The following is a 26111-nucleotide window of genomic DNA, read 5'->3' on the forward strand; positions in this document are numbered from 1 at the left end:
AAGTTCAGTTTGCTTGTTATAAGAAGTACTGCAGTCTGTAAAAATACTCCATGCAGAGCTATCCTCTGTAGCTCTGCATGGAGTATTTTAAAGTCTAAGAAAATAACCCAGATGATGTCGTTTCAAGAAAGATGCTGTTAAATTGCATTATGGGAAATGCAGGATCCTGTGACTCTGGAGCTTGACTCTTACTAGGAACCAAAAAATCTGGATGTTTTGGCCTCTGTGTCTTCCATTTTATCTAATCTGTCTCTTGAGACAAAACTAAAAGGCTGGAGTATCCCGACTGAAAACAGGGTCATCTTTTTACAGCTCAAAATAAAAGACGCTGTAAAATGGCAAATTCCACACACAACAATCACACTGTGAGTCCAAAAATTCACCTCATTGTCTGCCACAGGCCTTCGATGGCATCTCTCTTGTCGTGTCTGCACAGCAGACCATCAGAGGACTCTGTCTGTCATAGAAAAGCACAGGAGACAATATAGTTAAAATTGAACGATTATACCCACAGTGCAATGGTGTGATACTCCCATTATCTTCAATGGTTTGGGAGAGCTTAAGACATTATGACTACTCTGTTTAATGTTACAGCTGATATCGATTAGGGTTAGTGACAACATGATGACTTTCAATATGGGTGAACTTTAATTTACGAGGCAACTTCTATAACTAAGAATAGCCCTGTCCTCCACTGATAGGTGGAGAACAAGTAATTTCCACAATTGACTACTTGCCTTGAATTATTATCGAGTACTCGTGGAAAAAAATAATAACAGGTAGGGGTTAAATTTAGCCTACCTTTCTGCACTGCATAGACAGTGGAGATAAGCTATGATACGCAAGTTTAATGTCAGCTTACACTGCAAATTCTTGTCATTTATTTTATTGAAATACTTCTAAACATCACTTGTATGCACATAAGGGAAAACATAAGAGAAATGGTGGAGCTGAGTGTGTATTAAAGTAAGAGAAAAGAAAAATGCAAAAGTCATTGAGAGGGTGTTACATAAAAAAAGAAGAGGAAGAAGAAATTTGCAAATAAAATATTCTATTATAGTGTGTTTTATATTGTTATTGTTTAGTTGCTATGTTGTTTATTTGTGTTAATTTGTAGCAACAGATGTTATATGGATCTGTGCAGATATTCACAGACAGCAGTTACATCACTGCGTCCTGTCCATAAAAATTAAACTTTTAATAGAGAACAGGCTCAGTTTACGTATGTATTTAATTAAACAGAGCAAAAAAATAATAATTGTGCAATTACTCTACACGCTACCAACACTGATGTCCAAATCGAGTGCTCATGCCATCCTTAAAACATTTGAAAAGATGGGTGAGATGCTGCCATAGTAATGAAAGAAGAGAACAACACAAACACACACATGTGACCCGAGGATAGGTGTAAGCAGAGGGCTGTAAAGTCGAACTAGACGATATGAACGTGCGTGGGCGCATGGCCCTCTGGGAAATGATTCAGAGGTCATTACCATACAGCGAAGACAAAGACGTCTTTCTGACAAACAGGTGTTCAGTTCGGGGGGACATTTCTTTACTCTCAGATACCTTCAAGGCTCCATCACTTGTTTCCACTACCTTAAATTTCTACAAGAACATTAAGTTCGGTGCACTTAATAAAAACATTTAAAACAGTGAAATAAATGAGACATTACAGTTTTAATTTCTAATACTACAGATATATGTTTCCTACAATGTTAATTTAAAGTATATATTTAATGAGCAGCACTGGATTCGTTTTATGATTATTATCTCTCTCCATCCATTACCATTATTATCTTTCATTTTATTGTCACATAATTAGCCTGCAGTCATGTCTGATACCCCGAGCATATGTACACTTTTGCCAGACACCCATTATGCTTCATGCATTTTTGAAGACATCACGCCCAAGAGTTTACGCCACCTACCCATCCTCTCCCTGCCTGCAGGGTGAAGGAGGGCAGCAGTGCGCCTCCTCCGCCTCCCACATCCCGGAGAACTGGAAGCGCGCCAGGATGGGATTGGCTTCCCGCTCCTGTCAGGGAGGAACTGGTGCGCCAGGATATCCAAATATGTACTGTCCGATATCAGCAAGGATCGCATGACTCAGCAGCAGACTATATATCCTTACCGCTGGTGAGAATGAAAGGCAAAGTGGCTGTTGGAGTGTTTAAGTGTCCCAGAACGGATAGAAAAGGATTGATGTGCCTTGGGAGTGTCTTTAAGCTGTGAGACACGTTCAAACTGACTTGGTAATAAAGGGTACTGAGTGTGGATGCGCACTTGATGTATTTTATATGTTTACCTGGACTGAGTTTCCCCAACGCCGACTAGGCCTCGTCTTGTTTACAGTCCTTGTTCCCGGCAACAACGTCATCAAGCGCTTTTGACATCCACGGAGGCGGGGACCACGGAGAAAACAACCAATCAGCAGGCTGCTCGGAGCGCTCGTTGAGCCGGATGAAATAAGTAGAGCAGAGCAAGTCGGGCGCTTGTCATTTAAGAGGAAACACGAGTGGAGCACATTCAAAGCAGAAAAGACTCTCCTACACACGAGTGGAATCAAAACATCTGAATTAGTCACTGGACTCCGCTTTGAATTCAACCAAAAGGTACAAATCGACGACTTGGTACAGTACAGTTCCACTATTTTGGAAGTTTTGCTCTGTTTTTTTGATAGCTTTGGTCTTCAGTATAATAATACAGCGGGACTTTGTGCTGGAGATTGAATCAGTTGGGACACTAAAGCTTCGGTGTCCAAGCAGCATCTTTGCAGCGCACTCTTGTATTTTGACTGTCTGATTTGAAATATGTCCACAATAATGGAACAGCCTTTTTATGACGACTCGTTTCTCTCTGCTTATGGCCATTCAGGCGCAGCCCTGCCAGACTACAAGCTCCTAAAGCAGAATATGAACTTGAACTTCTCCGATTCATATCGGAACTCAAACTTCAAGTCACAGCACCTGCGCGCCGACAGTGATTTCTTTTCGGCCGGCACGGCGGACGTGGGCTCACTGAAGCTCGCCTCTCCTGAACTGGAGCGACTGATCATCCAGAACAGCAACGGGGTCATCACAACCACACCGACACCTGCCCAGTACCTGTACAACCGCGGGATCACGGAGGAGCAGGAAGGCTTTGCTGACGGTTTCGTGAAAGCTCTGGACGACCTGCACAGGATGAACCAGATGGCTCCTCCAAACGTGTCCATCGGTGGAGTTGCTTGTGGCGTCCCCGGTGGAGTTGTCTGCTCGGCTCCAGCCACGGTGTTCGGCTCATCCATGCAGCCAGAGGCGCTCGAGTACACCACCCTGGGCAGCTGTACCACCAACCCCAGCCTGTCCTCAGCCTCCAGCTATCCCTCCACCACCATCAGCTACCTGCCGCATCACCAGTACCACCAGCATCCCCAGGCTGTTGCGCACGGATCTCACCATTTCCAGCACTCCCTGGCTGGTGCTGGCATCCACTCGCAGCGGTACGGCGGGTTGAAAGAGGAGCCTCAAACGGTCCCTGACATGCAGAGCAGCGACGGGTCTCCTCCGATGTCCCCCATCGATTTGGAGAATCAGGACCGGATGAAAGCGGAGCGCAAGCGGCTGAGGAACCGGCTCGCAGCCTCCAAGTGTCGGAGGCGCAAGCTGGAGCGCATCTCTCGTCTGGAGGACAAGGTGAAAGTGCTGAAAACAGACAACGCCGGACTGTCAAACACGGCTTCTGTACTGAGGGAGCAGGTGGCCCAACTCAAACAGAAAGTCATGACACATGTGAGCAGTGGCTGCCAGCTCATGTTGGCGCCCAAAGTGAAGTCTTACTGAAGAAACAAAGCACTTTTAAAAACACTGGACATGAACTGCACTGATACACAATGAACAATGTCTGATACATATGAGAGAACTGGACTCTGATGGTTTCTGTCTGAAAGACAAGCAGCAGAAATCACACAAGACTAAAACACTTGGGCATTTTTTAAAAGTTTTTAAAAGTGTCGTCTTGGCTTTGCCTGTTTACATTTTACTTTAATTGCAATCTGTGATACATTCTCATGTAAGTTATTTGTGTTTGTCAGGTTGAGCCTGATGAGCATGCGCTTTTTTTTACTTGTACAGTATATATTTAAGTAAATGAAATTATGAAACTAAGAAATATGTGTTGCTGTTTCTTTTTGAGCTATGTGTATTTAGAACTCTTAGGGTTATTACGGTAATTCTCGTTAACGTAACCACTCTCGTCTGGTCAGCAGTTAAGTTTCAGCAGCAGACAGTTGCTTGACGTTGGAGACGTCCCAGCGTAGGATTGTTTCCCTATTGACGCACATACGTCAGTCCTTATATGGTCAATTTTGCTGGCAAACGTCATGTAACGAAAAGGTTTCCGGGAACTCCCTCCTACACTGCCCGTCAAAAATGCTGCGCGCTCCCCTTCACACCACAATGTGTGTGTATGTGTGTGTGTGTAAATGAAGAGGTTTGTCAATAAGTGGTTTATTCGAGTTGAGGGAGTTTCCCCATTCTGCTTTCAATTTCCCAAAACAAGTCGTGAGAACACTAGCTCAGGAAAAATGGTAGAAAAAAAAGTTCCAGACAAACATGCAGAGTAGACTTTCTGTCTGATGGTCGAGAGCTAGTCTGAAATTACAAGAATTAGTGTCAACAATAGCTGGCAGGAATACATGTAGGGGAGGAGAGGTGAGAAATTATATATAGGATCCACACATAACAGAAAATAGACAATAAATTATATGAACTAGGTCACAAAACATGAATTATTGTATCTAGAGAGTGATGATATGGAGAGTTGGGAGACAGAATAACATCCTGTTGATCAGAGACCACTTGAACAGTAATACAAATAATATGATCCCTGAACAGATACAAGTGTCAGCTAACAGTTTATCAAGTTTTTAGACCCCAACACAATGTACAGGGAGTGAATTTTCCCAAGATGTTTAGGACACTTTGTTCTGGGCTTAAAAACACAGTCTTATATTTCAATGTCACCTGTCTGCACATCTCTCTGAAAAAAGTACATTTGTGAAATGATTATATTTTCATAAATTACTGAGATATGGAATTTGACTGTCTTCCGAGTCTTTATTTCAGTTTCACCTACCACAGGGTGTCTACAGATATAACCAAGTTAAATCTAAGACTTCTTAAGAGCTTTTTAATACCACCTTATATGAAATTTAAGACCAGACCTGTAACGGAAATTCACAATATACATATATATAGGTGTGTGTGTGTGTGTGTGTGTGTGTGTGTGTGTGTGTGTGTGTGTGTGTGTGACACATGTAAGTACTCTTTCCAAGTAAACACACTGATGTCAGATTAACAGTCAGAAAAAATAACAATTGCGTGAGATTAAGTTTGATGTGTCATAACTGCTAGTTATTACTGCAGTTCTTCAGTCTGTGCAATGATTGCAAACAGTCATTAGGTCTGTCAGGCTGGAGATATTTTCACAATGATGTGACCAAAAATATTTAAGATCCATTGAATCTGAATTTAAGACAGTTTAAGACCTTTTAAGGCTTTTAAGGACCTGTAGTCACCTTGCTATCAGCTTTATGTGGTTACCATAGGCTACATGCTGCCTATAAATTTGTGCTGGCTACTGAATTTGTTTCAGTTTCCTTAAGAATAAATAAATACAATTAAATGAATAAATAAAACAACTTTAGAGTAAAACAAAAAGTTAAATAGGTGAATTCTGCTCATCAAAATAGAGGTTGATATGTAGGCTTATATGAAGTTCATGCAGTCAACATTAACTCTAACTTCACAGTGGGTCTTATTCTTTTAGGAAAACCTTTGTCTTGTTTTAGTCTTCATTTATTAATTTGTAACAAGGTAGAAACTTTTAACAATACTGTCCAAACTGCCTGAGGTTAGTGTCCCAACTGTTCCACGGAGAGCAGACACACCTTGGACTCCTGTGCTGGCTCCTAATAAAAAATTCAGTCATCTAACACCGGCATGAACCGACAGGCCGGAATCTCAGCTCTCCAATGATATGCTTTTGGTATGTGGCATGACTGTAAACAATGCGGTAGAATTAAAATAGGAAAAGAGCCGAACATCTTCTAACATGCTGTAGAAACTAAAACAGTGTATAAAATGTGGGGAATAGTGAGAAGGTGTCTACTTTGAGGTTGAAAGTGAAGAGGGTTTAGTATGCGGATGGTGAATGTCATAGGCAAAGTTACTTTCTAAACCCCCCCTTTCCCACTGCACAAACACTAACACCTGCTAACATCTGGCTTTGGTAATTAATGGGAAAGGTTACAATCGTCATTCACACCAGGGACACGTCTCTGCGTTAGTCATGGGTATTTATCAACTCCAATCGGCGGTAATGGGAATATAACACCCCAGTGGACGTGCTAATTTTGGCCCCTTTACCAGAGAGATGCAATGATGGGCCGCCACAAATACCATTCTTATCTTTAAATTATTCTGCACAAAGTTTGAAAGACAGGCTGAGTAAGTAAGGGATATAAAAAATAAGTAACAACCGTAACATGTTCACCAGGCTCCATGCTGTTTCTTACTAACATGTTTTCCAGCCTGTCAGTGACGTTGAATGTGACACACCTGAGTGAGTGTAGCACCTATTTTTAGCAAGTGTTACCATGTTAAAAAACCCACACACATGCACTAATTTGGGTGGAAAAGGGGTATAACTTGCCAAAGAGGCACTGTCCCACAGTCTCCCCTACCCCACTGTTCATACTTCAGTAAATATGACATGGACTGTGACGACTGATCCAATGTTACCTGAAAAAAGTACTGTTGATACACTGAAAAGGATTTAAATTTAAAAAAAAAAAAAACAGTGGGATACACACGGATAAATATTTTCCTCAAACAATCAGAAGGACCTGGAACAGTCATGCAGATCTGTGTGAACTCATACCCAACAATCCAATCTTTCCCAAGAGCTGCAAGAGCTGCAGAGCCATTTGGCAATGCCAGGTTGTTGTGCTGAGTCAAACACCACAATAACTCCAACATTAACCAATACTTCAGCCTTGTGACGCGCTCAGATCCTCAGCCAGGCACAGGGCCCGGGACTGATACATCAAGTTAATCCCTAAAATGTCTGTTGGTGTAATACTTCCAAGTTGTAAAGTCACCAAACTTATAGGCACTGAGAGCGGATCCAGGAAGAACTTTGGCTCCATCTAGTGGCCACAAGTGGAACAACTTTCATAACATACACAGCAATGCTGCCATGTTCGTCTGACAAAAACGCACGTACCAGTCGTCACAATTTTCCCACTGTTTTAATAAAGATGACAGCAAATTATCAAATTACAGCAAGGAAAAACAGCAACATTTCTTCTGAAAAAGGAACAAAACAGCTTTAGTTTCAGTGCTTGAGACTATGAGGTCGCCCCACCAATTGTACACTGGACATACAAAGATAAAGATTGGCAACAAAAGATTTACCTAACAAGTGTTTTAATGTTGTTGGGTTTAATACGTGAAAATGGACGCCATGAGATACTGCTTCAAAGGTACACCTCTCATCCAAAAGGCAGGCTCTACGGTTAGGAAGTCAGCGAGAAGACCTTCACATTTACTGCTTGGAGAAGAAGGCTTTGCTCTTCTCGACGTCGGGAACAATGGTGTCGCTCCCAGGTTTCCAGCCAGCAGGGCACACTGTGTGAAGAGAGAAGTGACAAAGTTTAGCACAAGGCGCAAGTAGCGGACATTGAACTTTGCTTACAGAGAGAACAAAGCACGTGTGAATAGCCTAGAGGGTAAACCAGTAACACAAGGCTATGTCCAGATACTAAGCCCTCTAAATCAGTTTATTGCTACAAGCAACCTCATTTCGTTCTTTTAAACTCTAGGTGTGAGGTGTGCCATACAAATAATCTACACCCATAATGCCAACTGTTTCTATAAGATGTGAATGTGACCAAGAAAAGTCAGATAAAAATGAGGCTGAGGAGCTTGTAACCACCCGAACAGAAAATAAATGCAGACACCACTTTCTCAGCTCTAACTTCGCGGCAGGTCATCATAAGGAGGAGCTGTTACTGATTAAACTTCTAGGAGCTGATGCAAAGGCCAGCAACATAATCAGTGCTTTTAGTTACCGATTACTGAACGATTAATCCATTTGATTTACCGGCATTAACAGGATATTTTACAATCTATCATCATCAGTGGAACTTGGCGCCAATAGCAACCGATGGCTGCACAGCCTCCACTAGTCATGCGGAGACATTAATCAGCAACTGGAGCTGAAGAGGGAGGGCTGCGTTCGATGATAAGTGGCTACAGCTCCAGAGGATTCAGGTTCCTTCTAGTGTGTTTGAGTGTATCCTTCTTTATTTAGCATGTAGCCTGGACTGCAGTAGAGGAGCTGTCTGTGACTGAGTGAATGTGTCCACTTAGTGTTTCAAATTAAAAGTCCTCTAGCATTTCATACATGGTCCAGCCATATACAAGGTTTTCGTCTAGTCTTGTTTTTTATGTTTTATGAATCATTGAGAAATTATTTTGAGTATGGATGCCCTGATTTATCAGCTGAACATCGAAATCGTCCAGTATTTGCCTTGTTGACTATCATCAGCCTATCAGCAAATAAGATGATATTCACTGATGTCAGTGGCCGACATTTTTCTGTTGTGTCACACCATTTTTGCACAGGCTAAAAAGCAGGAGTTGAACTAATACTGTCCCAGACACGATAGACAATGTGCTTGGGATGAACAGAGATCTTCCACCGGGGCGCCATCAGGATGAAAAGGACGCAGTAAACTCACTATTGACACATCCTATTTTTTCTTCTGATAATGCGACATTGTGAAAGACAAATCCGTGTTGACATGAGCAGGAGGAAAGCTAGTTAACGTTAGCTGTTAGCAGCTGTTGGCCAGACATAACAGCTAATGGAAAATTTTCATAAATTTGTATGACTGAATTTTTGTTCATCCAAAGGTAGTGTAATAAAGGACTAAATGACTTTAAAAAAGTTTAGTTCATTTTTCATACTTAAGATTTCCTCATTTGCTTGGCACAAAGGAGAGAATAAATAACAAAGATGAAATGAACAAGAAAAAAACCCATCTGTATCAGTATCGGCCCAGAATTTCAGAAAAATTCCATCCCTAATTTTGAAAATAAAAAAATTACTTTAGACTTGAGTATCTTGTTTCAAGTTACATTTGGATCTTTTACCAGTTACACAATACTCTTAAGTAATTGAAATACATATTTTGAATTATTACTTTGAGTGTGATTTATTTATTTAGGTATCCATTACTTTGACTCAGATATTCAGGTCAATAGTTATTTGAACATTATCCAGTTTCTAATAAAGTCAAAGACTACCTTTTTGTGTGTGTGCGTGGGGGGATGATAATGGCCAATAATTATCTATCGGCTTTTTCCTTCTCCTAACTATGGTTATAATATCGGCCTTTAAATAAAACCACCATCTGTCGACGTCTTATTACAAATTCATGATACCGAGTTTCCTGCACAAGGAGCTGTAAAAAAAGATGACCAAAACAACTAAGCACAGGTAAGCAAGAGTATTGACAGGTGTTTTACTCACCCTCTCCATATTTGTCAGTGTGTTGGAAGGCCTGTACCAGACGCAGAGTCTCATCCACAGAGCGACCCACAGGCAAGTCATTGATGGTGATCTGCCTCAAGATGCCCTTGCCGTCGATCACAAACAGACCCCTGAGAGGCACAAAGTCAGGTTAAAGCACTGCTTTACAGACATATCTGGTTATTAACTTGTGTCCCAAGCTGCACAAGCACCAACTGAGATGGCATACTGGCCAAGTTGGATGTGTTTATGTTAATGCTCTCTCAGACAAATATGTAAATTGGGCTGCTGAATATCGGTAGTCCAAACGAAATGCTTAATAAGCTACATTCATTAGTCTCTCTACTTGCTTTAGATATTCTAGCTGCAGTCACACCAGCTGTCTGCCTGACCTGTATGCGACACCATCGTCCTCCTTCAGCACACCGTAGTCTCTGGCGATTGTCTTGGTGAGGTCTGCCACCAGGGGGATTTTCATTGTGCCCAGACCTCCCTGCTTCCTTGGTGTGTTGGTCCTGTAGGTAGAAATAAATAAATAAATAAATAAATAAATGCTGAGGCAAAAAAGGGCAACATTTTCTGTTTCCAGCTTCTTAAATGTGAATATTTTCTGGTTTCTTTCCTCCTCTATGACACAAAAAACTGAATATCTTTGGGTGGTGGACAAAACAAGAAACTTGAGGACGCCATCTTGGGCTTTGGGAAACACCGATCAATATTTTTCACCATTTTCTGACATTTTAAAGACCAAACAACTAATTGAAAAAAATAAATAAAAATCAACAATGAAAATACTTTTTAGCTTCTGGCCTAAAAAAACAAAGCACAACCTTATGCATCATGTTGCATTTAGTCTTTTTTGCCATGAGAACTTGTATAATAGTGATGCAGAAAATCTAAGCAAGAATGCAATTTTATTTTATTTGCCACGTTGTTCTTTCTCTCACTGAACTACTGAATATGTTTTGTAGTGTTCTCTGATCCATTTGCCTACGCTGGATCTGAGAGAAGCCTTCTATAAAATCGCAGGTAGCATTATACATCAATAAGTTCACCATATTATTCATCAGTAACTCCTTCTAACCATAATGTTATCACTTTGGATTATGTTTTAATGCTTGGTCCAGATCTGCCAAAGTCCATTTTACACTGTAGATACTGCAGCTAAGAGGATCTAAAGCAGATAAACTCAGTGGCTGTGTTTAAATGTATTCTTAAAACTCACTTTTATCATTGGGGTTTTTCCTAAGTGATGGTATTTACTGTTACTATTTATACTGTTTTATCCTGTTTTATATGTTGGACCTTTTTTTCCAGCTTTATTATTGTTTCACTAACTTTGTTTTGAGAGGCGCGACATAATCAAAAAGTTATTACTATTATTTCTATTATTGGAACAGCAATTAAAAAAATCAATTGGTTCTTATCACAGACAATTTCAATCAATAAAAATCATTTCACTTTGATGTGTTTCTTTCAGGACAGTGTTAGACCTAAATGCAGTTCTTGAGTACAACATTAAAATCTGCTGCATCAAATTTTAAGTTTAAGAGGTGTATAATGTGCAGCTTTAGAAATAAACATGTGGTAAAACGAGTTAACTTTTGAAGAAGAAATGCCCACATTCCTGTCTTATCTTTTATTTGCAAGCAGTCGTGTTGCTCAGGGCTGCAATATTTTTTTCAGATTCCTCATGGAAGGAAGTAGGAAGCACACAATCAGTCCATTTTGTGCAATTAAGAGTCAAATGATGCACCAAACGCCCCCTTTTATGGGACCGTACATAGAGACAGAGACAGAGAGTCTGGATTAACAGAGCAAGCTGATAGCCACCTTCATGGTGCTGATCACCTCTGACTGAGGCTTTAAGATCTGTCAAGCCAGCTAACGTGAAGAAAGCCTGGCTCTGTCGACCTTGCTTTGTAGTACACCCCTCTGACAAGAGTGTTACTCTAACTTCTGATGTAATGGACTTCAAGTATGTCAAAATGTCTCCCTATCAAGACGCGGTGCAGAGACCGTTACATAAGAACTTATCAAGACTGTGCAGTGAAGTCCAGTGACAGGAGATAACCTGATAAACTGGGGTGGGTGTTGCTTCAGATCTGCCAAATACAGCTACTATCAACAGAGTAATAAGACATTTACAGCTCGGGATGACTGTCATAAATAATGTGACAATATTTACTGAGTTCTGATACAGACTCTACACTTTGCTACACAGCTCCCAGTGCACACTAACCTTTAAGTAGGCCATGGTCAGAAATGGTTAACACTTAATGGAACTGAGCCATTGTTAACGTTATCAATTTCACCTGTGCTTTTCTTACTAAGACAACTCAAAATGTCTTCAGAGAAAAAGGTCCATCCATGGAGTCCTTGCGTTTTTGTTTTTTCAGTAGCCATCCAATAGTTTTTTCATAATCTTAGTATTATAAATATTTATGGAGTGACCCTGTGTTGTTGATCTTATGTGACCTGCAAACTAACCGGGCGTCTACAGGTATAAACAAGTTGAATAATACCTTTGTAATACTATCTTTAATTAAAATTAAAGACCAAAATACACTCTTAACAAGTAATCAAAATGAACAGTAAGGTAAAATGATACTGATGACACACTCTTTGGAAAGTGGAGTGTGGAAAAACTAAACTAGCCAGCAGGCTTATCTGCAGGTCTTGGTGTAACAATGCAGATTCATCGTGTGATCTAAATATGTAGAGGGGACAAAAATAGGGGCACTGGGTGCATACGGGTGTTGGGCCAAAGTCTGTTCCCCCATCATTTAATGATTCCCTCTTGAAAAAATAGGTTTCCTGTAGCGCCAAGAACAGAAATTTTTGAGGTGACGTGACTGAAAAACATTTAGGATCTATCCAAAATGAATTTAAGACAATTTTACTTCTAATTAGTAAATGTTTAAGACTTTTTGAGGACCTGTGACCACCCTGAGTTATGACTGAAATGACAAAAAATAAAAATAAATTCTGTTAAAGAAGCTCTGCGTACTCGTTGACTGTGTGGATGTTATTTCAAAACTGTTGGCTCAGGATCACCAGTCCCACTGCATGCCATTACCAAACAGATTACACTAAAGCTCAAGCCCTGATTTCATCTCAGTTCACAGGAATTCTCACCATGCCAAGTGGGTGAACTGAGAGTCAACGGAGCAGCCAATGACTTCGCAGCCGATGCTGCGGAACTCCTCCGCCCTGTCGCTGAAAGCTATGATCTCGGTGGGACACACAAATGTGAAGTCCAGGGGGTAGAAGAAGAATACGACATACTTCCCTGACGAGCACAGAGGGGAAAAAGTTAAACAAGTGTTGACTGTGTTCGACCCGAATTAGATATGACACAAGAAGAAAACGAAAGCAAAAGCAAGAAGCAAATTCCTCAGAGACAGTAGCACTTGCAAATACTTCTGCTACTGGTGGTGAACACTGTCAATGTGAAAGTTACCTTTGTAGTCTGACAGCTGGATTTCCTTGAACTGCCCATCCACTACAGCTGTGGCTTTAAAGGCTGGGGCAGGCATGCCAATCTTAGCATTTCCAGCAGACATGGTGGTGGTGGCAAATGACTGAGGAGAGAATGAAAACAGTTAACAGAAAATTCCTGATGCTTCCTGACCCTGATATAAAGTCACATGAAAGTCACGTTCAGCAGCCTGCAGAGAACAATAGCACATTAGATGGCTTACATAACCATGACTATCAAAAACGAATGAGGGCTCTTACTGGATATAAACACATATGCATGCTTTATAGTAGTGGTACACATGTATTTTTGTTAATCAAGTGTTGACTTTTGCAGTTACATAGAAATGCAGGACAGTTAAGTAACAAACTAAACATACAATCATTGCAACCAGGCCTTCACAGCAGCCATGAGGTGATTACTCTTGTTCTTTCTTTCTATTCTAGCAACAGTTTGGTGGTAAAATAAATATGGTGTGCACATACCTATTTCAGTGCACTTGTCACACTTAAAAACCAAACAAAAACCTATCAATCCTTTGTCGTCTTTGTTGATGTAAATGCGCCATTTGCAGTCAATGCTCGGTCAAAGTTCAGCGCTGTAAGGTCAAAGCTTTATAATTCGTCAAATGAGGTGGTAGCAGTGTTGAACAAAGCGTGGCGGGTATTGGCCAGTCTTTTGTGCCAGGGACAAAGAATGAGCCAGAAACAGGCCCAAACACTTAAGAAGGAGAGGAGCAACTGACCCGCACTGCCTGGCTAGCTTAACGTTAGCTTAATGCAGTAAGCCGGTTTCTTTGTCGTCTCTCTGCTCCACACCAAACAGTTTCTACTCTGTCCGAGCTGCGCAGACGAAACGTCAAAGTCTGTCAGTGAAGAGTCTGTCAAACGAAAAACTTCATACTCACCTGACTGAACGTAGAGACGAGGAGAAGTTTGCAGAGCGGAAGTCTGCTGCTGGCAGGAGGAGAGGACTCAAAGGAGGGACCTGCAGTCTGTGGGAGGGACGGCTAAGTGCAAGGAGTGGGCGGGGCCAGCGGTGGCCTCCGGAAGTGAAAATAACTTCTTTCAAAGTAAAGAACGAGATTAGAAAGTGTAAATGTGTCTGTGGGCTCACTTAAGGAAATTGAATTGGTCTATTGCCACTTATTTCAACAACATATACAGTTTCCATCTGATTAAGTCAAGTAATTCTAACATACTGTTAAACCTCAATTAATAGCCCGGGCTATTATTTGCTTAAATCACTGAAATCAATGGGCCTCTATATGGGACAGGCCTTTAATTCCTTTCACACAAAACTGTTGCTCTGCAAAGATGGAGAATACAATCAAATTGCTGTTAAAAGAGCGGCAGTGGTTAGCATTGTTGACTCTGGTTTGAACCCGGAGTGAGGGGTTCAAACCCAGGGTGGGGGAGCCCCTCTATGGGAGCCTACATGTTCTCTTCATGTCAGCGTGGGTTTTCTGCGGGTACTCCAGCTTCCTCCCACAGTCCAAAGACATGCAGGTAAACTGGTTACTCTAAATTGTCTGGAGGTGTGAAAGTAAGAGTAAATGGTTGTCTGTCTCTATGTGTCAGCCCTGTGATAGTCTGGCAACCTGTCCAGGGTCAGCATGGTCAGGCTCCAGTCCCCCTGCAACCCCCAACTGGATAGACAGTTACGGAAAATGAATGAATGAATTGTTTATTCAAACCAGTATGAATATGCTTTAAAATCAGGCTTCAGATAACGTAAAGATTATGAATCATTTATTTGATTTAGGTCCGACAGACAGCACATCAGAGAAAGAGAGAGTTATGGCATTCGAGGATTACAACATGCTGACACGACACCACTTTATCCTCTTAAAACAATACTCACAACTTGGATGTATTTTTAGGAAAAACCCTTTTGATTCTTTTGATCTAACGGACCCTTACGGACTAAAGGAATATGAATAACTTTGAGGGTAATTGGGGATTGGACATGTAATTTGAGGTAGCCAACAACCCGATTTAATACATGTGAGGAACTTTTTTTGGCAACCAGACCTGGGGTCTCATTTATAAACACTGCATACACACAAAAAGAGGCCTGAGAGAGGCGAATGCCACTTCCCACGCAAAAGTTGTGATCTATAAAGACAGATTTGATGGGAGAAACTTTGACCCATGCTAAAAAACATTTGGGAAACAGGAAATTGGTGATGCAGATGATAAGATGGAAGCCTGATTGTTCAAATTATTGAATATTTTTTGCCGCACACAATTTTTGGCTTTTGTTCGTAGGCTAGGTGCATTTTTGGTATGGATCCTACACACTGTTTTATAAATGAGACCCCAACTAATTGAGACGAGCGTCTATTTGTCTAAATGTGTAGCCACAGCGGACCAGTTGAAGGGACTTGGCGTTTAATTGGCTCTTAATTGAAGTTTTACAATAAACAATAAAAAAAACAGCATTTTTGCAATTGAATCAAAATAAACTTCATGTAATAAAAATTCATGTAACTAGCTCATAGACTTTACCTAATTCAGTTTAATAAAGTTTATGTAATTATTGTCAGTAAATTCCGTGTATTTCAAATCAAGATCAAGATTAATTTTATTTTCCTACAAGGTGAGAAATCTGTCTTGGGCTCAAACTGTGGAAACTTTTAAACACCTTGGTACAGTTCTGGACTCCCATGTGAGCTTCTCTGAAAATACTGAGTGTATTTTCAAGAGACGCTCACAGCAGCTTTATCTTCTTATGAAGCTCAGTGGCCTCGGTGTCATCAGATTTTAGACTTAGCGCACCAAGCTATGAGAATGACTTAAGTTTCACCTTCCTGTCTGATACGGTTATCTTAACGGGACATCCAAAAATAAACTTTTAAGGATTGTGACAATGGTTGGCAAGTCACAAAAGCCCTCCACCCAGCTCTTTACAGAAAGGAAGAGGAAGAAAGCGAGGAGTATCTTGGCAGATAGCTCCCATCCTCTCTTCAGCTAGTTTGAGCTCTTGAGCTCCGGGAGATGCTACATAGTCCCTCTGGCAACTAAAAATGCAATTAAGAAGCATTTCATCCCAAGTGCCACCAGTATCCTTAACTCAGCAAAGTGCCTGACAAGTTTTAAACCACAGACAGACAGTGAGCTGATATGTTTAAGTGCTATATGCTTGTCTTGCTGACTATTTGTCTGCTTCTTACAATCTTGTCTTTTGTGATTGGTGATTTATTTTCTCAACATCATGTGCAATATTACTTTGGCAATCTGCATTTCCCCACCATTTTAGTTCATTTTTAGTAACTCTTATACTAATATTACTTCTATCATTATTTTATTAGACACTGTTTTCTGCTTTTTGCTCCTCAAACACTTTCTATGTTGTATATTTTGCCCAGTGTGTGACCTTGACTGGGGGAACCCACTGTTTTTTCTGGGTGCTGCTGGTTGCTACTGGTTGCTACTTGTACTGCATTAAAAAGGACAGTTAAATCAACCAAAGTGCTAATACAACAATGGCCAAGCATCAGGGAGAAAAATCACTTAACTATAAACTTTCTAACAAGCTGTTATTGGTTAATTGTACAGTTTATTAGTTGTTCTGCACTGTTATTGTTATTCATTAAACATAATATATAATATCTATAAAATATGTCACCTAGTCCGTTTACTCAAAGATAGAAACGGGGTCATTTAATGAAAAAGGTTGGGAACCACTAACTCAGTGACATAATTAAACCACCTGCCTTTCTCTGTCATTAGGGGGCAGCTTTGCTCACCCGAAGCTCTGTTAATACAACATTCGGGCTTTTATTTTGAAAGACTCGTCACCGGGAATGTGAACACCACTTCCGCTAAGCTTGTCAGTGTCCCAAACTGCTGTCCAGAGGCACTCTATTCAAATCTTTAGGTGAGTTAACTTTGATCTGTGATTGATAATTGTTGTTTGGTTTCCAGTACTGAGTATAGGATGTGTAGCTTGTCGCCGTTTCGCTTAAATTACATTTAACATGAGCTAGCATGCAGCTAACGTTAGCATGCTTCCAGAGCAAAACAAAGGGCGCAACAGAGAAGTTAGCTTTGATAGATTCAACTGAGATGATTCAGCTAGTTACAGTTTTAAATTTAGTCTAGGACATGTTTAATGCGAACAATACAGTCAATTTAAGTTGTTAGTGAAGCAGTAATTGAAAGGAGATGTTTCTCTGATAATGACTAACGTTACATGTTGTGATCCACAGCTTTAAAGATGTTTCTTAACGGGCATCAACAAGTTTTCGCGATGTTACGGTCGTGTCACGTTATTTTAAGGTTAGCTGTCTGTCAGAGCAACAGGTTAGATTTTCTTATTACAGCCTGAGTCTGGATATTTTAGGGAAGTTACACACTTATTTTGCATCTTGAAAGCTATGACAGCTAAAAACCCATTTGTACATATTTGTCATGACCAATAATATTTCATTTTTAAATTTCTTTAACGTTACTGAATTAATATATTTGACATATAACAACACAATCCTCTTCCATTCCTGTACAAAGGTTTCACAGATTGTCAACTTTCTCATCCCACAAAAGAAACACACACAGTTATCAGCAGCCATGGATTCACCAGGTAGGGGACACTGTTATGAATGAGTAACCAATAATTACATTTTAGACATACTAGGAATGCATGATGATATCAGCACATCATTGGTATTGGCCGATATTGGCTTTAAAATTAACTATTATAGTCAGCCAACATGCTTTTTCTTATTTTGCACAATGACAGAATATTACGTATTATGAAAGGTATTGTATTTCATTTATTCATCTACTGGTGGGCCATCACAATAAGAGCATGCATAATATGGTGTTGATTCCATTACACAAGAGACTTGATGATCACTAAAATTAGGTGGGGACAAAAGTGGATATATCGATATTGATTATCGGGCAAATCAGTTTGACCTATCGGATATTGACAAAAAATGCAATATCATTCATCCCTAATACTATATTGCTACATGAGCCGGAAGAACTTTGTTCATTATGTTAAATTGGTCATCTTCATGATTAGACCTTGATCACAATATCATTTTGATTTGATTCTTGAACAGTTTCTCGTGAGTACTTTTAATAAAACAGAACCCAGGACTGTGCTTATTTCTGATACATGCAAAATTTTAGAAAGTACATTCACACTTACAATTCTAGTCCATTTTACCATATGCACTTAATAGTGAAAATCTCTTTTCAAGGCTTAAAGGTCTAGTGTGTAGGATTTAATGGCATCTAGCGGTAAGGTTACCAATCACAACCAACTGAAACATCTACCATGTGGCAATGATGTAGGAGAACTGCGGTGGCCGACAGGAAAAAGCAAACAGCCCTGTCTAGAGCCAGTTTTTGATTTGTCTGTTCTGGGCTACTGTAGAACAACATGGCAGGCCATGTGGAAGAGGACCCACTCCATATGTAGATGAAGGGGCCCAGTCAGGTCAAGAAAACACAGTGATTCTTAGTTTCAGGCGATTATTCATTAATGAAAACATATTTCATTTCTGCCAACCGATGCCCCTAAATCAATTATACTGGACCTTTAATTCATAGAAATACATTGGATCAGTATTTGGGCCACTATTTACCTTATTAATTGGATCATTATCAGTCAGAAACACGCAAAACACCGTTTCTTTTATAATTTTATTATAAAATGTAGTGTTGCTACTATCAGGTACAGTCATCGGGGGCCAACTCCTTACTTTTAAATCTCTGGTCCCATGTAGCCTTGTAAAAAGTTGATTCCAGTGAAATCTCACAGTGTGATGTGCTGCAGATTTTAAATGTGGGGGAAAGTAGGAACCTGTATCAGCAGATAACCTGAGTTAAAGAGAAAAGTCCTCTCTGAACTTCTCCACAGCTGCCACACAGCCCGTCATATGCGAGGTCTGTGGAACGTACTTTGAGACACGACGAGGGCTCTCCAGCCACGCCCGCCTCCACCTACGACAGCTCGGTGTGACGTTGTCAGAAAGCAGCGGAGCTCCCATTGAACTCCTCTACCAGCTCATCGAGGAGAGAGGTGAAACCCTTCCTGACCTCAAAGCAGACTCGCCTGTTCCTGGGCCGAGCCCTCTCAAAAAAACATCCCAGCAGGAGTCCAGGACACCTTCAGCGTCAGAGGACAGGATTGACTCCTTTAAAGCAAAGAGTAGAGTCGTGACAACTCCTGAAAAGATGGATCATCAGGGATCTCCATCCAGACCCAAAGAGTCACCCGTCTCTTTCCTCCCCTCGTCCCCTACTGGTCTTAAGCAGGTTGAGTCTAGAACAAGTGAAGGAAGCAGGTCATCCTCCGTAGAGCGCCAAACCATAACCAAGCCACTGTGGGCACCGCTGGAAACGGACGCCCCTATCACCTTAGGTATGGCTGAAATCTTAAAAGATGTTTGAAAGAAATGTTGAAAGTGTTGCAGTGAGCTGTACGTTCAAGACAAAGCTTTAAAGGGACAGTTTAGGTCTTCTGAGGTGGAGTTGTATGTGGTACTTATCCATAGTCAGTGTATTACATCTAGCAGTGGTCCCAACCTTTCTCCTTAAAAGACCCCCTAAACTTATGACTATGACCCCTGACTAAGTGACATATTTACGGATATTTCATATTATATTCACCCCCAGTGAAGCTTTAGCAATCCCTGGTGGGGGCGGGATCCCCAGTTAAGAACTAGTTACATAGAGTAAATGTCAGTTGACAGGCTCCCAGTTTGGAGAAGCGGGCTGGAGTCCAACATAAAAGATAAGGAATGTACTGCTGTTAGACTGGTCAATCAGAAAACTAATTTTAGCCACCCCAAAAACATCCCACCTCACTCTCTTCAAAGCCAGACTGGACTGACATCTGTGTGTGTGATAAACTAACTATGGATAAGTACCACATAGAGCCTCACCTCATAAAATCAGAACTATCCCTTTAACACACAGGCACTGTACAAGATTATATCTTTTATCTTTTACTCTTCGTTTCTACATTCTTGCAGCTTCAGACACCAGCAATGAGGTCCATGTGTGCCAACTATGTGGCTGCTGGTACGGGACACGCAAAGGCCTGTCCACTCATGCCCGGGCCCACCTGCGCCAGATTGGAGTCCCTGACAGTGACATCAAGGGCAGCCCTATTGACATGCTTTACCAGATAATGGAGGAGGAGGACCTCAAACCCATCAGCAGCGAGCAACGGAAGGAGGTCCCCTCAAACACGCCCTCTGGGTCCTCCCTCAAACGTGCCTCACATCTGCCCTCTTCAGCTGCATCTTCACCCAGCAAACGGCCTAAAACTTCAGAGGACTTTAGTTGTATTTTCTGCGGGGAGAGGTTTGAGAGTCATAAAGCCCTGGCCATCCATGCACGCGCTCATCTGCGTCAGATCGGAGTAGTGGACCCGACAGGGAAAAGCTCTTCAATTGAAACCCTCCAAGAACTGGTCAGCAGTGGCATGCTTGAAGCCATGCACCCGCCCAAAACTCCCAAAACAAACACCACAACCAGCTCATCTGCAGCACCATCTCCAGCCCCGTTTACTCCCACATCCCCTTCCCCAAGCCCTGCAAAGTTCACTGGGTCTCCCATTAACAAGGCCCCAAAGGCTAAGAAAGGCTTTCGGCTAGCAGTGGACCCCCTTCATAGGAAGCCCAAGCCAGAGCCTGTGGAGTTTGAGGTGTCTGATCAGCTGAAGGCACCCAGCACTAACAGCAGCTCTCCCACGCAGGCGTCACCTGCAGCCTCTGAGCCTCTTATTGCAGGTAAAGCAGGAAAATGCTAGTTGTGATACCATATCATATTATTATGCTCCAATTTGAATTTTTGATTCATACTTTCAGCAGCTGTGATATAACCCTTATTTTTTTAGCATTTATTAATTTGTGTGTATGTACACCAAAGTTTGGCTTCACCCTCTTAATTTCACCTCCACCATTTCCCAGTGTCCTCAGATGCCACAGATGGACAATCCCCACCAACAGTCCTTTGCGACTACTGCGGCCAGCTGTTTGACACCCGCAAAGCCCTGTCATGCCACGCCCGTGCCCATCTGCGTGCGCTGGGCCTCGCCTGGTCGATCAGAACATCGCCGATTGACCTCCTCAAAGAGGTCATGATGCGCGGTGAAGACAAGAAGAAAACGTTGGTGCCCACTGGGTCATCAGGCAAAGCCACGTGGACCCCTCAAAGCTCCAGAAGATCCCTTGACAGCCTTCAGTCAAGGGAACAGGCCACCAACCTGTCCAGCTCTCCTCTTGATTATTCTATGAAAGAGAAGTCTGTGTCCAGCAAGAGTGGGGCCCCACACCCCGGTAAGACAGTAACACCACTATGAATTTGAAGTTGGCCTAATCATGTCAATTTAACAACCATGTTGTTATAAGCTGGTGATTCACACTGTTGTACTCTGTGACATGTTGATGAACATGACTGAGTCAATCCCACATACCTGGTGCCATAAATACTCACTGGAGAACCAAGTGTGTGTTAGTCAGCAGCTGAAAATAGTCCTCGTCAAATGCTCTGCTTGTTCCAGTGGCCAGCTGTTAAAGGAAACTAATGAGCCTTTTAAAAAAGAGTACACTGTATATTTGTGATATGTGCGTCCTGTTTAGGATTTACCTTTCATTTTCTTGCATGCCTCGGCTAAGAAGATTTCAAATACTTAGACAATTCTTGAATAAATAAAGTAAGGGGTCCGCATTAAATAACAGCAACACTACATCAAAACATCTGTTTACAAACTCTTACACAACTCGTGCAATATAATCAAAGTTTCATTTAGCCAGTTGTATGCTCAGTATTCCCCAAAACATTCTGTTAGATGAGATGAAATCAGTGTAGATTAAGCAGGCTCAACACATGGTAATATACAGTACCACAAATCTAAACTTTTACACCACAAAAATATTACCTTAAAGGGATAGTGCACCCAAAAATGAAAATTCAGCCATTATCTACTCACCCATATGCCGACGGAGGCCCTGGTGAAGTTTTGGAGTCCTCACATCCCTTGCGGAGATCCAAGAGGGGAGCGGCCAGCACACCTAATGGCATACAGCGCCCCAGAATAACGTCCAAGAACACAAAATTGAATCCACAAAGTATCTCCATACTGCTCATCCGTAGTGATCCAAGTGTGCTGTAGCCCCGACATAAAAAGTTGTTTGGAAAAACATCATATGAACTCTGTTTTTAGCCTCACTGTAGACTGTAGCTCTGACTGCTTCTCTGTGCTCCTCGCTCACGTGTGCGCACTCAGGGTGAGAGAGCAGCAGTCTCGTCAGTACTGATGTCCAGATTCTCAAGTGCAGGCATCGCCAATTCCCAGTCTGAGCAGCAAAGACTTTCCTCACCCGTTGGTATTGCTTTGGATTTGAAACAACTACACTACCAGGTTTCCAGTGCTCGACTCCGGTATTCGGCGGCTGGCTGAGGCTCATGAGCTGCGGCGGCTGCTTGTCCAGGAGCCTGAGTTCTGTCCGTATACTCGGGCTCAAACAAATACGGCTCAACAAAGAAATGCTGTTCCTCCTCAATTTCAAAGTCTTCAGACATGTTGGGCTGTCCTTTGCTAAAAGACCGTAGTGCAAATTATCTTTTAGCTCTGTGGTTACGTTGTCTCCCCCTGCGGTGCACGTGTCACGTGATGTAAACACGGGTGAGCAAAGCTCATGCTTTCTCTGGTCTCGCACAGGCGCGCACACGTGAGTGCGGAGCACAGAGAAGCAGTCAGAGCTACAGGCTACAGTGAGGCTAAAAACAGAGTTCATATGACGTTTTTCCAAACAACTTTTTTGTCGGGGCTGCAGGACACTTGTATCACTATGGTATGGAGATACTTTGTGGATTCAATTTTGTGTTCTTGGACATTAGTCTGGGGCGCCGTCTACCATTAGGTGTGCTAGCTGCTCCACCCGCCGATCTACACAAGGGATGTGACCACTCTAAAACTTCACCAGGGCCTCCGTCGGCATATGGGTGAGTAGATAATGACTGAATTTTCATTTTTGGGTGCACTATCCCTTTAACTCACTGAGCAGTTGATACATGTATGATCTGTCACTGGTAATGTAGGTATTTGTTCTCGTCTCAAAATCTTTCATCTTCTTTGTGTCAGATGCATCCTGTGAGCTTTGTGGGTTTGACTTTGAGAACCGCAAGGCCCTGGCCAGTCATGCTCGAGCCCACCTCCGCCAGTTGGGAATCATTGAGTGGAAGGCAGATGGAGCGAGTTCACCAATCGAACTCCTCAGTGAGTTGATCCGGAGGGACCCAGCTAAAGTAGCAGCGATAACCCGGCGCTATCGCATGGGAGACCTTTACATCAAAAAGGTAGGCTGTGCTCTAAAATATGCTTGAAATGATTCACATTCAGCACCAGATACACACAAACAATGTTTTTTAATTCTAATTTATTATCCTTATATTTTCTTTCAGTCGCAGAGAGGCGCTTCTTCACCCTCTCTGTCCACAGACTCTGACTTTGTCCCCAACTTTAAGTCTTCAGTGGGCAGAGAGCACAGGGGCATGACTGCCAGCTCATCCAGACAATCACATGGCCACACACGGACTAACGCAGCCCACAGCGACAGTGGTCTGCGCTCCCCAAGGGGTGAGAGATGACAATAGCTGAATACAGCTATTCTGTAATTGACGAAAATAACATTTAGATTTTTTTCCTGCATGTTACTTTAACACCTTTCCGTGTGGTTTCAGGTGTCCATCCACCAAAACATGTTGTGCGTTCAGGGGAAGCAAATCAGGACACCAGCTCCCAGCAGCCGTCACGGTCAGGCAGCATCCCGGCTATGCTGCCAAAGCCTCCGCTAACACCACTGGTCAAACTGGTGGGCAAAATCTACTCCCTCAAGTGCAGGTCAGTCTATAAAAAACACGTCAAGAGTCAAATTCCTATTGTGTTCAGTGAATAATAGAGTTTAGAGTAATACACCAAAGACCAAATCACTGTGACATCACCCTAACAACAACAGTCACTTCTGAATAGACAACTAGCAATTGATTTCAATTGTGGAGATATGTAAAATCGGCAAACTTGTTAATTTCTGTTGTCACTTTAAGCCGTAACTGTAGTGTTTAAAGATAGGATATCTGATGTTTCTGCTGTGCTTATTTTATGTACTATGGCTAGGGGCTGCAGTAAAATGGGTTTTAGCCATCTAAAAAGACCCACCTAAAAATTTCAGTATAAATGTATCCTATACTTGCAACCTCACACACTAACTGATAGAGGCAGCGGTAGACCACCAACCCTTGTTCTGTGAAGTAAAATTTTTGCTTTTGTCAGTGGAGTCTGTTGGCTTTGAGATAACAGCTTCAGTTCCACCACTGAAAAAGGCTTTCTGACAGCAAGGTAAAGCAGTGAAAATATTCTAAATGTAACGTACATTTGAACTGATACTGATTTTTGTTTTAGATGGGCCATTTTTAGGTGGCTAAAAAGCATTCTCGGAACCCATCGGCTATATTTGGCGTCTGACTTCCGGCAGGTGGCGATACAGCCTCTGGGGGCAGACCCCCGATTTTTTGGCATTCCGGTTTGATTTGGGCGGAGGAAGCGAATTTCCGTTTCCGACTTTTATATATAAGTAAATATGCTGAACCATTGCGACGGATTCAGAGTTTGCAACAACTGCAGCCGGCTCAAACATGAATGGTCAATATCACGCGGATTACAAACAGCCTACAGTCGGAAACCAGGGCTCTTCCACTCTTCTTCTGGAGGCAAGCTCTCCGGGGTTTGCCTACAGACTCTACATTCACTGAATGTAGAGTCTGTATATAGAGACTAATAACATCATAAAGAAACTGTTTCACCTTGGTTACTGCAGTTACACTCACACTCCCGTCTCTGTGCTGCTGTTCAGGTTCTGTGATGAAGTGTTCCAAGGACCTCTGTCTGTTCAAGAGCGGTGGATCACACACCTGCAGAAACACATCCTGTCACTGGGCTACAAAGGCAAAGAATCTCCACCTGCTGCGCCAGTGGCAGCTCCAGCGCTCGTCCATCCAGTAGCTGTCTAGTCCCCGAAATCTCTTCTGTAATTCACATCAAACAAAGTTGTCATTTTCAAATGTCACAGCAGAGTCAGGGAGAAGTCTTTATGTCTATTTTGAGGTAACATTGAAAGTAAAAAGTGTAAAGTAGATGTTCCCTTTTTTGTCCTACAGAGGGCAGCCATGAGCCATATGAAGAAAGCAGTAATCCACTCAGGTAAAATCCACTAGATACCACAGACCACAATACTGATCACTGGATGTTTTTAAAACATATCCAAAGACGTTTCACCCTATACTTTGATGATCAGTGCTTTCCTCCCGGTGCTCATAATTCCTACAATTTGTACAGATATTAAATGTGATTCAGTGTTTGTCATTAACACATTTTATGTCCCACACTGAGAGAACCATCCGGGTCAATGATTTCTTCATTTAGTCCTGCTGAGTAAGTGTGGTTGCAGTTTCACTGTGATATGCTGTGTCTCCTTCATATGCTTTTGATTTGAGTCTTGTTTTATGTTTGATTTTTAAGTGTTTTACTATAAATTCAGAATGCTTATTTTTCTCTCAAGTGGAAATGTTTATGAGTAACTAAACACTGGTACAGGAGAAATTAGACACAGTTTGTATCCAGCTGGTGGCAACTTGGTTGTTAAAAGAAAGGTTATCAGGAATGTAACATCCTGAAAATCAGCCATCTTGGTTATAGAGACACTGTGTTTCTGTTTTTGACATTTACTTAAGGTGTGATAAACTGTTTTTCTGGTCTTTTTACATTTGTTTTTTTAACACTTACGTTATTAAACTGTGTCTTGTGTGTAACCACAGTGGGTTTTTTTTTTTTTTTTTTTTACAAAATTCAAATGAAAATCAATCAACAATTATTTATCTTTATCTTTATATCTTTTCTGCCAGGGAGTCCTGGTCAAGATGGACAGCAAAGTTAAAATACAAGCACAAACGGGGACAAATAACAAAAACAAAAACATTGAAACATAGGTGTGATTAGTAGCCCCCCCACTGTCTCTATATGTATG

The 26111-nt window shown here is 41.7% G+C and overlaps 3 protein-coding genes across 6 annotated transcripts; 2 read left to right on the top strand and 1 right to left on the bottom strand.

The window, feature by feature from the left end:
- Window positions 1-2155: 2155 nt before the first annotated feature.
- Window positions 2156-4152, top strand: LOC117255114 (transcription factor JunB-like). Of its 2 annotated transcripts, XM_033623715.2 has the most exons (2): window positions 2476-2615; window positions 2878-4152. In XM_033623715.2, exon 2 carries the CDS (start codon window positions 2916-2918, stop codon window positions 3822-3824), a length of 909 nt encoding a protein of 302 aa, XP_033479606.1. In that variant the 5' UTR covers window positions 2476-2615; window positions 2878-2915; the 3' UTR covers window positions 3825-4152. The 2 variants fall into 2 exon arrangements, with proteins under 2 accessions (XP_033479605.1, XP_033479606.1); XM_033623714.2 differs by having other exon boundaries at window positions 2156-4152.
- A 3126-nt stretch (window positions 4153-7278) lies between these two features.
- On the bottom strand, window positions 7279-14106 carry prdx2 (peroxiredoxin 2). The gene is made up of 6 exons (XM_033623716.2): window positions 13971-14106; window positions 13046-13166; window positions 12721-12874; window positions 9975-10097; window positions 9583-9713; window positions 7279-7673 (listed from the first exon to the last, which is right to left on the bottom strand). The coding sequence occupies exons 2-6, from the start codon at window positions 13146-13148 to the stop codon at window positions 7591-7593; spliced, it is 594 nt and encodes a 197-aa protein (XP_033479607.1). The 5' UTR covers window positions 13149-13166; window positions 13971-14106; the 3' UTR covers window positions 7279-7590.
- A 2718-nt stretch (window positions 14107-16824) lies between these two features.
- On the top strand, window positions 16825-25901 carry LOC117254627 (protein Wiz-like). 3 transcript variants are annotated; one of them, XM_033622993.2, is made up of 9 exons: window positions 16825-16945; window positions 17575-17647; window positions 18938-19441; window positions 20055-20816; window positions 20997-21365; window positions 23174-23388; window positions 23494-23668; window positions 23773-23932; window positions 24942-25901. In XM_033622993.2, exons 2-9 carry the CDS (start codon window positions 17635-17637, stop codon window positions 25096-25098), a joined length of 2355 nt encoding a protein of 784 aa, XP_033478884.2. In that variant the 5' UTR covers window positions 16825-16945; window positions 17575-17634; the 3' UTR covers window positions 25099-25901. The 3 variants fall into 3 exon arrangements, with proteins under 3 accessions (XP_033478884.2, XP_078022475.1, XP_078022476.1); XM_078166349.1 differs by having other exon boundaries at window positions 23557-23668; XM_078166350.1 differs by lacking the exon at window positions 17575-17647 and having other exon boundaries at window positions 16867-16945.
- Window positions 25902-26111: the final 210 nt, after the last annotated feature.

This window comes from Epinephelus lanceolatus, chromosome 3 (genome assembly GCF_041903045.1).
Source record: "Epinephelus lanceolatus isolate andai-2023 chromosome 3, ASM4190304v1, whole genome shotgun sequence".
Lineage (NCBI taxonomy): Eukaryota > Metazoa > Chordata > Actinopteri > Perciformes > Serranidae > Epinephelus > Epinephelus lanceolatus.

Coding starts and splice junctions, on each gene's coding strand:
- prdx2 (XM_033623716.2), bottom strand. CDS start 13,148: ATGTCTGCTGGAAATGCTAAGATTGGCATGCCTGCCCCAGCCTTTAAA. Junction 12,875..13,045: donor CCAGCTGTCAGACTACAAAG/GTAACTTTCACA, acceptor TGTGCTCGTCAG/GGAAGTATGTCGTATTCTTC. Junction 9,714..9,974: donor GACGATGGTGTCGCATACAG/GTCAGGCAGACA, acceptor TGTGCCTCTCAG/GGGTCTGTTTGTGATCGACG.
- LOC117255114 (XM_033623714.2), top strand. CDS start 2,814: ATGTCCACAATAATGGAACAGCCTTTTTATGACGACTCGTTTCTCTCT.
- LOC117254627 (XM_033622993.2), top strand. Junction 19,442..20,054: donor GGACGCCCCTATCACCTTAG/GTATGGCTGAAA, acceptor ACATTCTTGCAG/CTTCAGACACCAGCAATGAG. Junction 20,817..20,996: donor CTCTGAGCCTCTTATTGCAG/GTAAAGCAGGAA, acceptor ACCATTTCCCAG/TGTCCTCAGATGCCACAGAT.